Genomic DNA, 16,368 nt, shown 5'->3' on the forward strand with positions numbered 1-16,368 from the left:
GTATTTCATTAAGATCTTCTTCACATCAAGATCCTGAGATAGTCACATCCTCCTGCATCTACTGACCAGCTTGTTGGAATTTATAAGCTACAACCTGTTGAAAGAAATATTGAATCACTAAGATGCTACATAAAACAACGTAGTAGTTTAATTAATCTCTTTCTAACAAAAATAAATAAATGTATGGTAATCTGAAAAAGTATTAGAAAACCCCAACAAACAAACCAACAACAACAACAACAAAACAAAACAAAACAAAACAAAAAAAAAAAAAAAAACAAAAAAACAAAAAAAACCCCCCAAAAAAACCCCAAAAAACCACATCCTCTCCAAATCAGAGCAATAGCTTCAGGCAACACTTACTTTTCCCAACACAGTGTAAATTACCATTTAATCCAGCATCACATCCCAGGTCCTCTTGAAAAGCACTGAAATGACTACTTTGGTCAGAGCTTCAGCTGAAGAACAGTCAAGCAGCCCAACCATGATGAGATATGAAACTCATGCAAATGTATATAGTCACAGGTTCTCTTCTGACTAACCTATTGCTTCAGTGCTTTTTGCCATACTTGTAAATGAAGATTAGAATCCTGAAAAACGTTTGGTTTTTTTTTTTTTTTTAATATGAATAAGGTTTTTTTTTCTCCAAAAGGTGCCAAGACAGTGCATGGGCAAACTGTCCCCTACCCAGTCTGTGTGGGAAACATGATTCTTACTTCCTAACAGAATTCAACAATACTTCAAAAGTTTCCTGTGAGCCAGAAGGGAACTAAATATTTTTCATAAGAGACTTTACTAGGGCACTAATAAGGTAAACTAATTTTTAAACTAGATATCAATAGCTTAAAAACAGCATATTCAATAAAAATCAGAAGATCATTTGTCTCTTTAAATTCCAAGCACTAGAATTTGTATTGCCACAAATCCCACGAGCCACGTTACTCTCAGGAAAGCAGACTGTGGCTTCTTGGAGTCATGTGTGCAGAGCAGTCCTCCCAAATGCACATTCCTGAGAAATGCAGTCCTGGAATGGCCAGTGTCTGCACAAGAGGGACACTGACACCTTACACTTTCCCTCAGAAGATTGTTAACCACTTGTGCAACATCCTTGCAAGGTCCCTTGCACCTCTGCTGCAGGACAGGACTGACTCAACAGACCCAAGACACACAAAGAAACCCCTCCATGGCGTGGACCACAGCCTGCATTTTGTAACACTAAACTGAGCTCATGCTAAGTCCAGCTCCAGGCCTGACCACCTGCACTTCAGTTTTGACACAGCATTTTAAAACAGAATACTTACTGTCTCAGCTTCCCTGGCTCTTTATGTCAGGGCAGTCCATCCTGGGAAGTTTGTGTTTCTAGGCTTTGTGGGTTTTATTCTCTGTTTATATGCATTACTTTCCTTCTCTTTTTCCTTTTCAGATGGGCTAACATATATTTTGCTCTTCACTTGATTCCCATCAACAATATCAGAAAGTATACCATACATCCCATATGCCACTACAAGGTGATATAGGTAAAATGTTGCAGATCATTCCCAGCTGGCAATTCTATAAAACAAAAAATGCAGGACGTTGTAATCTGGGAATAGAGCAGAGTCTTCAATATTTCTCACTAAGTGGGGGTAGCAGACCTGCTGATCTGATGCTTTTCATTGAGAAATCACCTTTTTGGCTTTTCCACAGAGTGTGCCCTATTTCATAAAGCAGAACTGTTTCTGTGGTGACTCTCAGGTAGGTTGTGTTTACTAACAAGTACTTACTCTATTCATTTTCCCAGGCAAGGCAGCATATCATTAGCACCCACGTTTCAAAGAATTTGCAGCATCAAGAAGCCAGGCCAGTTTCAGTGAGGATCAAGCCCCTCAGGCTGACTTCAACTAATTCAGTGGTGAGGCAGGGTCTCTAATATATTGTGTTCACAGAGTTATGGACGGGGCTTGGAAATAATAAGAATTAGTGTTAGCACCCTCTCTTGACTCGAAGTTTAAACAATGTTTTCAAATTTAATTCAGTTCCTCAGAATCCCTACAGAAGCAGGGCAATTCAGAGCAAATTCTTTTTTGTATGTTGTGGGGTTCACACCTTTGAAATCACTTCTGGTTTTATTCTAAGATTATCTAACAAAGAAGGATTGTCCCAGGCAATCAGCAATTCAGAAAACAAGCAACTGGTGTGGAACCTGTGACCAAAATAGTTTTTGTACTACTCTCAGCAGCAGAGATCATATTCGTAGCTAGAAAGTTTTGAAAAAGCTGGATCCTTCCTCCTTTTTATCCCAAAATATAGTAGTTACAGCACTTAGTAAGACAGGTAGCAGTACAGATAAAGATCTGCCACAGCCTCAGGGAACAAGAATAACCAAGTTCCTCATAAGTATTCTAATAACAGGTTAGATGCCTCTTTACCTCACCAGATCCATGGTGCAATTTGGTCTTTCAGAATTCATGCAACGGTGCTATTTATCATAGAAAAACTCCACTCCTTAAATACTGCCAAGCAAACAGCACCTAAACATGCTCTCCCATGCATGCAGATCTCACACAGAACTCTGCTGCTGCTCCTTGCATTGGCACAAGCTTCTGGCAGTGAATCAGCAGGAGATTGACCAGGAACTGCAGCAGGAGGGGCAAGCACAGGAGCCAAACCAGAGGTGAGTTTGTTCCTATGCATCCATGCTCTCTTTCTCCCTTGCCTGTCTCCATGCAGGTGTGCTGTCCTGGCTCTGTGCAGCTGCTTCTCAGAGCAGCCAGCCTGCCATCCTTGCTGACTGCTGTGCACCAAAGGGCCGGTGTGCCAGAGGGGGAGAGGAAAAAGCCTTTGGCCCATGCAAGTGGGAAAAAGGGTAACTGATGGTTTCATTTTCTTCTTGTTTTTTCCCCCCTAAGGATGTCACTGTGGATGCATGGAAATCTCAGCATTGAAAGCATGTACATAGATTAAATAAATCTTATAGCTGCAAAAGAATTTGAGTTTTCCCTGTAAGTTAACCCAGAGATTCTGACACCTGCTAGCCTGGTGTCTTTCTGTCCCATTTTTACTGTATATGAAAGCCATAGGACTCTCCCAAGAGTACACTGATGAATTTCTAGGTTTAAGGTTTGTTTTCATTAATACCAAAACCTTCCAGAAATGGCATGAATGTATCTTTCAGGCATCTTCCTCTACCTTTTTTTTTTCTTTTTAAAATATTTCAGTTATTTCCAGTTTGCCACGGTAAATGCCATTCTTTGGCATTGTTTCGTTGCATAAAAAGACTAGATTATTGTTCAAAGCCCCTATGACTTGGCCATTGAAATTAATGAGACAGCTGTGTGCCAAGCCTTGGAGTTGATTGGTGCGTTATGTCTGATTTACAAAGCTTTCATCTTCAGTACAGTACAGAGAAATTTGCACATCATAAAAAAGGTAATAATTTATCTACCGCATAGATTCATCTTTAATACAAACTGTGACATGCTGAACTTCTCAGTTTTTTCCAAACAACGCTCCACATGCAGAAAAAGAGAAATGTGTTTTTTACTTTTGTTTGAACTAAATAAAATAGCAGAAAGCAGTGGAATATTTACTCTGAAACTGTGCTTCCAGAGCACACAGGTAGGAGGATTTCTGTTGTATTGACAGAAGAATTGGAGTGTTCTCCTACAAAGTGGATAGACCACAATGAGTTTGGATTTCAATATTAAAAATATAATATTACACTATATCTATATATTTTAATAATATATAATGATATATAACTTTCATATTATATCTATCCATCTATCTATAATATTCCAATTCTGGCTTAATCCAAATGTTGTAGTCACTCAAGGGATACGACAGATTTAATGAAAAATGAAGATAATTGACAACCCACTCACTCCCTCCATCCTAAAGAAATTCAGAGGAAACAAATAAAAGAAATTTTACCTGTCCTTTCCAAACTCCAAAACCTTAATGATCTTTCCCATGGTGGTTCAGATAAAACACTCTGGGTTTATGACCTGTTCCATCCATGCTAATTACAAAGGTGGCTACAACCAAAAAGCAGGGCAGTAACTACACAGAGAGCACTACAATTTCTGCTCAGACAAGGCTTATTGTGACTACCAGACAATGCCTAAAATCCAGGAAGATTCAGCCTTTTCTCCAAGAAAGACAGATTTACAATAGAAAAGACTATATGTAGAGAGAAAGGAAGGTACTCATCACAAACTAGCATCAATGTCGTATAAACACAAGACCCCAGGTTGGTTCCTTCTCATCCTGGAGCCTTTTACTCATTTGTAATCCATATTAAACAGGAAAAGCTGTAGACAATCCTTCCTTTACACAGGTACTTATTCTGTCAGCCCCTGGGGAACAGACCTTGGGCAACCTTCAGGAGACTCTGCTCTTGGGTCCTTCTGTGGAATTCTACACCGCTCTCTTCCTAATGAACCAAAACCACGTGCTCTTCCACACAGCCCCAAGATGTGGTGCCTCCTTGTGCTGCTCTGCACCCAGGGAATTGCCTTTCCAGCAGGATTCTCAGCAGGATTCTCAGCAGCCTCCAGTGCAGGTGTTGACACAAGCCGCTGCAAGCGCCGCAACCCGGAATGCTTCATGAATGTTGTAAGTTGGGTCACCTTTCTTTCCTTTTTTCCTAAAGCTTCTCTCCCACTACCACTGACTAACAGTGCCTATCAGGAGGCTAAAGTTCCCTTCAAAGGGGTCCCTCCAGCACCACAGACCTAGAGGAAATGTTGGTGCTCCTATCCAAACAGTCTGAACTAGAGAGAAGAATTCCTTTGCAGCGGAAACAAAGGCTGGCTTCTAGTCTCAAGGCCTGCCCTTCTGTAACAACCTCTTTGCCTAGTACAGTGCTAAGGGTGCTTGTACCCCTTCTTCAAACAACAGATTCTCAAAACAAAACCTCTTGCTCTGAATCACCAAAGATTTCCTCACTGTGGCAGCAGTGTAGTAGGTGGTGCTGTGAGTCTGAAATAGGAGATCCACCCTCCGTGGCTTGCTTAACCTCACTTCAGCAAGAAAGGATTCCCTGTGGATCAGATAGAGATACTGCTGCATGCTTTCTGTCTGGAAAGGTACAACCTTGTTGTGGGGAGAGTGAGAGCTGCAGACAAAGTTTATTAGAGAAGCCCTTCTGTTGAGTCCTGAGGTGCTGAAGGAACCCTCTTGATTTCTAAACTCCTCAAAGAGGAGCTTGGGTGCAGCTGAATCCAGTCTCAGCCTCTGACTCTGACTGCTGAAGCCTAAGGAATTATAGAGGTGTGACCATTCTACAACTTTGTCCTGCAGGACTAACCATGGCAAACCAGATATATTTATATTAAAAATGATTTATTATAATTAATGATTAGACAAAAATAACCTAATCAGAATTTTTTACTATACAGAAGAGTAGCTAAAACTACTGGTATAAGATAATATAGGACAGTGCATTATATCAAAGCAATCGTATAAAAGCAATTGTATTAAAGCTAGCAAAAATAAACAATTATTAAAGTAGAGATTGATATAACTCACCCTCACCCATGCCAACAACTGTGGGCAAAATCTCTTTTGCTCAGCCTCTAGGAGTAACTTTGAGGGGCATCCCAACCAAAGGAGAAATCTTCATACACACTCCAAGAAGGGGTGTATTAGGAGAACTTAACCCTATGAAAGTGGACTGGGCAGTGAAATTATAAAGTGATTGACTACCAACCTTATGCCTGCAGGTTGGCTTAGCAGGTTATCCTTGCCAGATCTTTGTTTCATTATCAGGATGCTAATTTGGGGTTGATGTGTCAGACCTGTTTTAGAATAATTCAACACCAACAGGAATACATGATGTTCCTTCTCAGCCTTCCACTGATAGCTTGCAAAATAGGACATTATTTGAGTGGTTTGACCACATTCCAAGGCAGAATATCATAATACAGACCTGGGTCACCCTTGCAAAACAGGATAAACTATCTCCCAAAAGGTTAGTTACTCACTTTGCCCCATAACAGGGAACCAAATTCCAGACAACTACCATGTAAGCAGGTCTGATGAAGACTTTACTGCATTCTGCTACTCTTATAAATCTGTGTAGTGCTTGAGTGCCACAGCTACAGCAATTACTACCATTTGAGTGATATTAGGCATTAAGTAGAATACACAAACCACTTCACAGAAACCCATCCCAACTCCTCTAGCTGCTGTTTGCATCCTCCAGCCTCCCATAGCAGCTATAGGATCATCCACTAAAAAGAGAGACCTGGGGTTTGCTTTCCTGCAGGAATCCCTGTCCCTCCCCTACCAGTACCACACAGAGCAGTAGAGAAAGGCTAGCAATGTGCTATCACATTTATCTCCCTGGCATGTTCTTGACTAGCTTCACATTCCTGGGCAGAAGCAGCCTCCAAACAGTTCTTACACCAATATCTTCACTGTAAATGCAGGATAACAAACTCTCCTTTGGCTTCCCACAGAGTGAAATTATCAGATATCACGGGTTCCCCAGTGAGGAATACGAAGTTCCAACGGAGGATGGATACATTCTTGGTGTTGTCAGAATTCCTTCTGGAAGGAACAGCCCCAATACAGGTATGACATATAGGATATAAGGGCAGTATGAGAGCCAACTCTCACATGGATTCCCCATCCTTCCCCTTTGCAAATGCAAAGTTCCACACCTTTCCATCTCAGCAAGGGTACCTAGTCAGTCAGCCTAGAATGGGGTCTGAATTCTGTATATTGGTTAAAACCCTCTTGCAAAACCAAATTCTGCACCCCACATTTAAGTACACATTACCTATTACTATTACAGCTTAAGAAAATCTCTTCTGTTGTAGGGAAGAAGCCTGCAGTCTTGCTACATCATGGTTTTTTATCAGATTCTATTCACTGGATTGCCAACCTGCCCAACAACAGCTTGGGCTTCATCCTTGCAGATGCTGGCTATGATGTCTGGTTGGGAAACAGCCGAGGAGACACCTGGTCTTTAAAACATAAGACCCTTAAGCCCTGCCAGAAAGAGTTCTGGCAGTTCAGGTACTCTTTGGAGAAAGAATTTCTGAATAAAGCAACTGTCAGGGAACTAGCAAGACTAGGCAGTTGCCATTAGAATGCACAACCTTCCCCTTCTGGCTAGATGAAAAAAAAATCCCTTCTAAATTATATGAAAACATGACATGTTTTCATATAATCTGACTTCAAGTGGGACATGCAACATTTCAGGAGACTAGACAAACTCTTTTCCAGAGATGCAGCCACTCCTGGGCATATCAAGGAGGTTTTAAGAAGGAATTGGCTGCATGAGCTGGATTGGCTCTTCTGGAATCAGCACACACAAGCAAAGCAGGAAGTACTCAGGTCATCTTTGCTGGTTTCTGTGGGAAATGGCTTCCAAAACGGGGAGGCATCTGTCACCTTGAAGTCTCCCACCAGACACCATGTTCCAAGGGCAGAAAGGACAGGAGACTGCTCAGCTCAGCCTAGAAATCTGATCTACCACAACTGATGCTATCTGAGAGAAAAATATTTCTTGTAACCCATGCAGGTGAAAGCCCTGATTAAATTCAGTTCCCCAGGGGCTGCAGCTGTCAGGTGAAAGTGGCACCTGATGCACACAGAGCCCAGGGCACCAGGCAGCCAGGCTGCACAGCTGCACCCTCTGCCCATTCCCCAGCTCAGGCAAGGGTGCAGACACCGTGCGCAGCCTCCTCCTGCAATGGCTCCTGCTCGCTGCCATGAACAAAACTGACAGTCAGGAACTCACACTGTGACAGTCACATTGTCTGCCAGCTTTTTGTGTTTCTCCCCACAGCTTCGATGAGATAGGTAAATATGATATTCCAGCAGAGTTGAACTTCATCCTGAATAAAACTGGACAGAAGGATGTTTACTATATTGGTCACTCTGAAGGGTCAGCTGCAGGTAATGTTAGAACTGCCTGGATACCAAACAGTCGGTGTTAGTGTTTATGATTTATAGATAAGGTCTGTAAGCAGATTCTTATGTCACAGTGTACCATTATCCTTTTAGAAAAACAAACTCAGAAAGAGAGGAGAAAATTGAGGGAAGTGGCATTATTAGAAAATTATTTTCCTTTCTTCCCATATGTGCATTCTAAGAGTCTTTTTACAGAATTAGTAGTTCGGACAAAATCACCACCTTCTTTGTCTTCAGATAATTATGTCAGCCAGTCAAATCCATCAGTGGATAAATTTAAATACATTCAGAAAAAGGATGGAACAACCTTTTTCTGAATGTATTTAAATTCCTTATACTCTTCCTTTATGTGTGAATTCACTTTCATGCAAGTATGTGCTCGATTACAAGGAAAAAATTTATTCTCAATCTTCAGATAATTTTTGTATTGCTGAATGGCAGCATACGCATGTACAGTCTTTTAGAGACTACAAGCTGAAAAACTTTTTATTTTGAATTTAGGGAACTTTAGAAAGAATTTGAATTTCAAAAATCTAATTAATATATACCTTTTCAACCAAAACCGGCCTTGACACAAAGTTATCAGTTCTGACAAAAGCAGTATCAGGACATGCTCTAATGAGCTTGTATCCTTAGAATGAACTTTATCTTCCAAATAAAGGTTTTAAGCAAGAATCAAACATTCTCTTTAGGTCTGCAGCACAGAAATAGAAAACAGTCAGTGGGATGCTAACCTAGTCTCATTCCTTTGCTGCCTACTGCTTTTTTATTTATTTGGTCTGTGGACATCTCTTCATCAACTTGACTTCTTTTTCTGAGCTTGTAGGCTTCATAGCACTTTCTACTTATCCTGATATGCCTCAGAAGATTAAAGCATTCTTTGCTTTGGCACCAGTGACCACCATCACACATTCTACCAGTCCTATGATAACAATTGCACTGCTTCCCCAGCCACTGATCAGGGTAAGGAATTTCTCCTTCTTAAGAGAAAGACATAATTTTCTGCTTTGTCTCTACTGGACTCACTCAATTTGAACCTTTAAGGGGTGCTCAGTTAGAACTGAATTCAGCATATCAGACTTCAGACTTTCCAAGGAGCTGAGCTGCAAGGTTTCACATGGTATGGTTTTTGCAATTTCTTTAAGGTAGCAGGTATACTTTCACCATTATTTATTTAAGGCAAATATTTCTGAAGAAAACTTTCAAATACCAGAACAAAAGAAATCTAATATAGTCTACTAAATCTAGCCTTAAGCACTAATAAAAACCACAAGTAAAATATTTCACATCTTAATTTTATCAGACATGCAGATCATTTATGCTTGTAAAGTATTTACTTTTAAAGTGATAAATTAAACAGCAGAAGGTGTCAACTTAATAGAATTCGCTGGGAATGTGGAAATCATGCATGCTATGCTTTATATCAAACCACAGATGCACATCCTCTTTCTGTCCAAGCTGCACTCATGATACGACTACAGAGCATCCAGCTCTACACCCTTCTCATTTATCTGATCCCTCTTTACTTAGGAGTGGTACTCACAGTACAGTTTGCACCTGCCAGGAAAAGGTATTAGGGCAAAAAGGGACTTCTATATTCTGCAGCCATCAGCGTAGCCAGCTTCCTTTCTCACTGAGATCAGTGCACTAAAAGCAGATGGATGTGACCTCCAGCATTCGTGCCAAGGAGAAGGAGGAACATGTGCTCTGCCCTTGGGAAGAACACTCCGTAAAGGATAGTGGGATGGCAAGCAGTTTCAGCAATCTTGCCCCTTGTGAAGAGGCAAGGCTATTAAAGGAGAGTAACTTAAAGAAGAGGGAGTTTTCTTCTTTAAATAATCTTGCAACAGCTAAGAAAAGTTTTGCACTTTTCCTCCCCTCAGTTACTGCTTGGCTGCAAAGGAGTTCTTCAATACAATGAGCTGATGAAAGGACCTGTAACACGGTTCTGTGCATGTCAGGGGAAAGTTTGTGGCAGTATCTTCTGCTACCTGGTCGGGGGCAGGATACAAAATATGAACACGGTAAGCACCTCCCAGAAAAGCTTCATACAGGTAAATCTGAAGAAGCTTTGAAGGGCAACTGGACAAAGATGTTTTTCTCTTTTGCACAATTCATATATTTTCTTTCCTAAACAACAAGACATCTGACTCCTCTGAACAGAAGAAATGGTTTCTTTTTGTTTGGTACACATTGAAATATTTCCAGCCAAAACTCAAAACTTTTCTCCACACTTCTCCCAGCAGAAAGATTGCATTCCTTTACTCTGGCTGCTACCTCTTGTTCTTACAGACCTTTCACATGTCTGTTCTCCAGTCACCTTTCACTATTTAACAAGTGTCCCTATTAAAAGCTTCATTATGCCAAAGAGAACTGTAGAGAATCTTTCTCTACTGATTATGCACAGCACTATTTAAAAGCATTATACAAATCATACAAACTGGGAAAACAAAGGCCATAGATGCTTCTCAAATGATGTTTTCTCTGTGTTGAGAATGTTGAAAATATTATCCCAAAGATATAAAATCCCATGTATTCATTCCTATGTAAACTAGCATATTTGTGAACCTTTCCTCAACTTCCATTTTTATATCTGAAGAATATCCTATAAAAATGGGGGATGCAGCAGTATGTTTCTCAGAGCCTTCACAGCTTTATTCTGTCACAGCACTGGATCTCTGCCTTCACAACACTTCTGCTTTGTCTGCAGAGTCGAACAGATTCATACTCGGGACACTACCCGGCTGGAACATCGGTACAGAACGTTATTCACTGGCAGCAGGTATAACTGTGCTGACACATAAACACTCTTAGGATGGCTTTCTATGCAACTGGGAGCCAACAGGGGAATCCAGAGTTGACAGATCTGGAAATATGCCCATCACATCTTCTCACCTGTCACAGAGTGAGCCCTGTTCCCCATGGTTCACCAGATCATGCCCCAAATTTCCCCTTTGGCAACAGGCTCTGAGATTTCCCCAGGGCACATCACACCTCTCTTGGCTCTAATGGTTTCCAGCCTTCATCCTTATTTATGGAGATGTATGCAGAAAGCTGCAGAAGTGAACACAAGCACAGTCTAGGCACTTGGCAGGTGGTATAAGTGAGAACTTTACAGTCAGGGATGAATCAGACAAAAAAGGGATTTAGGTTAAAGCTCGTCTCCCAGAGGGTTAATTGCAGCCTTGACTACCTCCAAAAGCCAGTTTACTGCACAAATGCTTCTGCTGGCACAATGGCAAAATGGGGAACTGCCTCTTCTGCTGGTACTTCATGCCACTTTCAGACCCAAGCTTGTTCTGCCTAGGCTCCAAATCAGACCAGGGCAAGATGGCATTGGCTCAGAGACACATCACTCTATGAGCTGTGAACTTAAATGAACCTTAAGTGCACTGTGCCACTTAAAGCAGCCCTTAATACATGTGTGCTGCTGTACATCCCCTGCCTAAAATTCCTGGTATCCAGAACAGAAACCCAGCACTCAGAGACAGAAATCAGAGATGAGCTAGCAGATTTCTATCATACCTCAGTTACTTAGAGGTTTAGATTAAAAAAAAAAAATGCACACACATTATTAGTAAGACAGGTTAACCCTTTATTGTTTTGATATTCCTTTTAGACAAATCACAGAAGACAAGAGTTTAGTGCTAAGGCGATCACACTCTGCTCCCAATATACTTGTATGCAGTTCACAACCTCTGATATCACTGCCACTACTGTGAGCAGACCAGAGCAGACCAAGCAGGCACACAAAAGTTGAGGATTTTGAGGAGGTATCCCAGGCTAGTGAGAGCCCTGACATGCTCCTGCATCACAAAGAGCTACATTACCTAAGTAAAGAGCCAATTAAGATAGGGCAGCAAGGCTTTAATATTTAAACATAACGAGGGTGGTGGTTGAAGATCAGGAGAAAATGTTAGCAAGGTGAAAGGTGGTGAAACCACTTACCCCACAACCCCTCCTCAGTATCCCTAGGATCCTGTCTACTGCCTCAGACTTGAGTTCAATCATATGCAAGAAAACAACTCCTGCACTCTGTCTCTTAACATTTTCATTTTATCTGTTCTTGTTGCAATATTAACAGATAAAACATGCAGACCAATTTCAAGCTTATGACTACGGCTGTAAGGAAAACATGAAGAAATACAACCAGGTAAGGCAATTCATTTTTCTGAGAACTCATCCTTGGGTCCTGGAAAAACTAAAAATAGAAAAATTCATATACTAGCACCTTGAATGCTACAAAACGAAGGGAAGGGTGGTCTTAGGCAAAGCTTCACCTGAATCTAATAGTCATAATTGTCAGAGTCGATTCACAAACATGGCATATACAGATTTTTGCAGCCTCCCCTACTGATGCAGGGATGTGTCCAACAACACGTCAGCTTACCTGCCATTCCCAAAAGGCCAAGAGTCACATCCAGGTCCTAGACTGGATAAGTACAGAGCTCCTCCCCAGAAATCCTCAAAGTCTACGTTTCAGTTAAACACTAAAATGGGGATGAAAAAAAATAAGTGGAAATGCATACCTTGGTTTTCAGAGGCTACTTGCTGTAAAAATTAAACTTAAGGGATAGTTCAGTATGGCACAATGTAGACTGCTGGGGAGAACTAAAGTATCCTGTATGGAAAAATGGAAACAGGCAAAATTTGGTCTGTAGGAGCTTTATTTACTGTGTAGTCAACACCTGAAAATGCTCTGCTCCTCTTGCAACACTTATAACTCATCTGATTATTTTTTGAGGTTTGCTTTGTGAGTCAAAGGGTGGCACATTATTTTGCAAGTGGATAAAGATTCCAAGGACACCTTCCTTCTCAGACATCTTGCATACACACATACCTGAAGTTTAAATTTTGAAATGGGCAATGTTTTATTCCCAATACTGTGGAAGGCTGGGAAATGGCCCAAAAAAGCAGTCAAGAAGAAAGATAACTGAACTGTCCTTTCATAAGGGTAAGTTTCAAAACATCTTGTGCACGGTCCCTTACCACACTGACAAATAACCATCCTGCACTAAGGCTTTTGGTTCAGATCTCAAAGGATCTCCATTTTAATCTTCTGTGTTCCTTTAACTTCTTCTGTGATGACAAGCAAGACAGGGAATGGGGTCAGGGCAATGAGCAGTAAGACCTTCATCCTCATGGTTTTACTGTAGGCAGTGCAGAAGCAAAAGACCAAGAGAGGTGCTTGCACAGAAACCTTTCTCTAAACATAACTTTGATACCCAGCACTCACTCAGGTCTCCTCCCTCTCTTACAGACTGCTCCTCCTGCGTACAAGATAGAGGAGATAAAGGTGCCAACTGCTGTTTGGAGTGGTGGGCAGGACAAATTTGCAGATCCAAAAGACATAGCAAGGCTTCTTCCTCGGATCACTAATCTCATTTACCATGAGCATTTTCCTGCATGGGGACATCTTGATTTCCTCTGGGGCCTTGATGCAACTGAGAAAATGTATCTGAAAATCATTGAACTACTGAAGAAATATGCTTAGAGTGCCACAGAAGGCAGTAGAAACCCCAGGTATTTCTATTTAGCAGTTGATTATTGGTACAGGTATAGAGGTTTACAAACTACTGACAATTGGTTTGCAATATTTTTACACTACTTCCTTTGGTGTTACACTAATTTGGTGATTGCAGAAGAAGCTGGGGTTTGTGTGAATGACCACTGAAATTACAAATACATTACATAGAAAATTTAGGGATCCCTTACTTTGGAAGATTTCTGTTTTTATATGACTGATTTGATCTGCACTACATATTTCACTTGAGACAAACGTGATTTCCCCTGAAAACCCAAAATGGGAGATAATCTCTCTGTTTACTGAACTTTGCTGAAGTTGAGTCATCTGTCATCCTGATAGTGTTTCACCTGTTTTCCTCTCTTCACAATACCAACAGCAGCAAGGAAGACCCAAAAGGTTTTCACTTGTAAAACTACCCTGGCATTTAAGCAGACAGGAGTTGGCTATACTGGCCCAAATGCAAGAAATCCAACACCACAACATATATGTCAGAGAAAAAGCACCTGACTGTCGGACAGATGCAGATATTCTCTTATCCTTACACTAACTAATGGTTTGTTACCCCTCTTACTACAAAGAGCACAATTGTCTTCATGCTCATAACCGGGCAACAGCAGCAAACTGTACATAAAAGACAACCGCATCCATCTCAATAAATATTCCTGCCACCATCAGTAAACAAGTTTAAGTTCTTCTAGGTCCTCATCTCACCATGTCAGTGCTTGCCTATGGGACTATCCCAGGGGGTACAGATCACACCAAAGGCTTCATCATTGCAGGGCAAGCCAGGAGAGCTCAGGCACTGTGGGTGTTTCTGGGTGGGAGCATAAGCCCAGATTCCTCAGTCAAGACTTGTGGAAGGTGAAACCCATTTGATAATAATCCGGGAGATAGAGAGCAATATAAACAAAACATGTTTGTCTCTCGTAATACAGAAAACACATGCAAAGGCCACCTTCATGCAAACACATGCAAACAACACACCTCCTCTAGCAACCCGTGGTACCACTGGGAACTGAGTTCTCAGCTTCTGGAGGAGTGGTTTGCAGTCCAAGACACAGAGTGGCTTCTCTTGCCCACACCCTCTCATTTATAAATCCCAGTGTCCTGGCTGCCCAGGGAACTCACAGCAGACCTGCCCACCCCCATGAAGCAGCAGGGCAGAGCCAGCACTGGCACAGCAAACACTGCACCCCACACAGACACGGGCTCAGCTCTGCACGGAGGGGGAGTAGGAGCCACAATCCCAGCTCAGGCAAAGAGGAGGAGAGGGCCTCTGTGGAGGATCTGGCAGCAAAGCCCTTCAGCTCTGCTCTCATTCACACTCCTGCAGCACCACCCAGCATTCAGACACGGTGCGTGGGACGAACCTGACAGTGTGACTCTGCACAAAATGTACATGGAAGGGAGGGAAAAACCAGAATCACAGCACTGAACTCCTTCCACCCTCACCAACAGTGCCTTTTCCCTGCTGCAGAGTCAGGGCTAACCACGAACTAGAACTGATTCTCCATGAGCCAGAGCACATGGCTCTGCCCAGCTGAAGAAAGCAGTGGGGATACACTGCCCTTTCAAGGAGGTGAATCTAGCAGCTCCTCAAAATCTGGTTGTGTGGTCACTGGTCTGATATTAAGTTTACTCATCCTGGAAGCAGCCACCAAGGGCTGCCCCAGGACATCAAATTCAATCTTTTCTAGACCATCTTCCCATGCTGTAGAAGAAGAACCAGCCTGCAAGAGTTTACAGGGAAACATTCAGGTCAGTGACCAACAGTTCTTGGGAAAGAGGACTATGTGCACTGTCTTCAATACTGAACACCTAAATCAGGCTAATGTTCAGCCTAATTGCACCTCTGACATAACTGAGTTTTAGAAAGGATTGCCAGTTTTTCTAACAGAAGACAATTTCCTAATACCCATCTGATAGGCTCTCCATTTACCAAAGTTTCCTGCAAGCAAACTTGATCTTCTTATTGCCATTCATCAGAAATCAGTCCTGGAATGCACAGGGTCTGGACAATAGCAATAGCCATTCTTTACATTTCCCCTTGGAAAATCATCAGCTATCCAGACAAAATCCTTGCAGCACTGAAAGTGTCCTTCCCATGACTGCTTCAGGACAGGATTAATTCAACAGTGCAGTGAAAACCCTCCATGGCATAGACTGGAGCCTCTATTTCATAACTCTCTCAGCCAAATCCAAGATAACAAGGTAGGTGCTTGAACATACTGGATTTTTGTTGCTTGCCCAAATCAGTCCCTCCTGTTCTTAAAGCCAGGGCCAAGACCTGTGGTGTCACTCCACAGCCACCAGCACCAAGAGCGGAAGCCAAGCAGCCAGAACAGCCTCACACACAATGAAAGGAGGGAAGGAAAAATACATTACTGTGTTTGGGGGTGCAAGATGAGCTAAATACAAATATCTTAGATCATGTCTAGACTTCCATGTTCAGGTTTGGAGTCCAGGAAAGGCATCAATATGATCAATACCTTCCGAGCAAGTTCAGCAAAAAGACAGCATAAGGGTCATCCAAACTTATCATGGAGTGACTATCTGCTGCATTGGCTGAACACTCAGAGAACAGCAAAGATCTAGGCCAGCCCACAGCAGTGCCCTGCCTCCTCAGAAACCCAGCCTACCTCCTCTGCTTCAGAGGAAGGCCCTCCTGTCCAGCATGCCGCTTTCCAGGTACAGCAGCCTCACACTGCCAACCACACCTTCAGTTATCTTTCGTCCTTTTCCTCCTTACCCACAGCTTCCTCCAAAACATTGTTTCCCCTGAGTTAGCCCTTCCCAAAGTTCAGGAGAGCCCAGGTGAGGTGTGCATGCCCTCCGGTACCCAAGCACATAAAGACTGACTCAGTGATGGCCGGGCTGGCGCCGGTACCGTGGGGAACGCGGAGGGGGCCCATCCCAGGTGCGCACGGACCGTGCTG

General features: G+C 42.3%; 1 protein-coding gene across 1 annotated transcript; it reads left to right on the plus strand.

The window, feature by feature from the left end:
• Positions 1-4,452: 4,452 nt before the first annotated feature.
• On the plus strand, positions 4,453-13,399 carry LOC131561613 (lysosomal acid lipase/cholesteryl ester hydrolase-like). Its single transcript, XM_058810975.1, has 9 exons — positions 4,453-4,596; positions 6,444-6,558; positions 6,807-7,005; positions 7,781-7,890; positions 8,732-8,868; positions 9,789-9,929; positions 10,616-10,687; positions 11,990-12,058; positions 13,166-13,399. Exons 1-9 carry the CDS (start codon positions 4,456-4,458, stop codon positions 13,397-13,399), a joined length of 1,218 nt encoding a protein of 405 aa, XP_058666958.1. The 5' UTR covers positions 4,453-4,455.
• Positions 13,400-16,368: the final 2,969 nt, after the last annotated feature.

This window comes from Ammospiza caudacuta, chromosome 9 (genome assembly GCF_027887145.1).
Source record: "Ammospiza caudacuta isolate bAmmCau1 chromosome 9, bAmmCau1.pri, whole genome shotgun sequence".
NCBI lineage: Eukaryota > Metazoa > Chordata > Aves > Passeriformes > Passerellidae > Ammospiza > Ammospiza caudacuta.

Excerpts from the sequence above, each read along its gene's own strand:
- LOC131561613 (XM_058810975.1), top strand. The coding sequence starts at position 4,456 with ATGTGGTGCCTCCTTGTGCTGCTCTGCACCCAGGGAATTGCCTTTCCA. Across the intron at positions 4,597-6,443 it reads CGGAATGCTTCATGAATGTT|AGTGAAATTATCAGATATCA; the intron begins GTAAGTTGGGTC and ends GGCTTCCCACAG. Across the intron at positions 9,930-10,615 it reads GGATACAAAATATGAACACG|AGTCGAACAGATTCATACTC; the intron begins GTAAGCACCTCC and ends CTTTGTCTGCAG.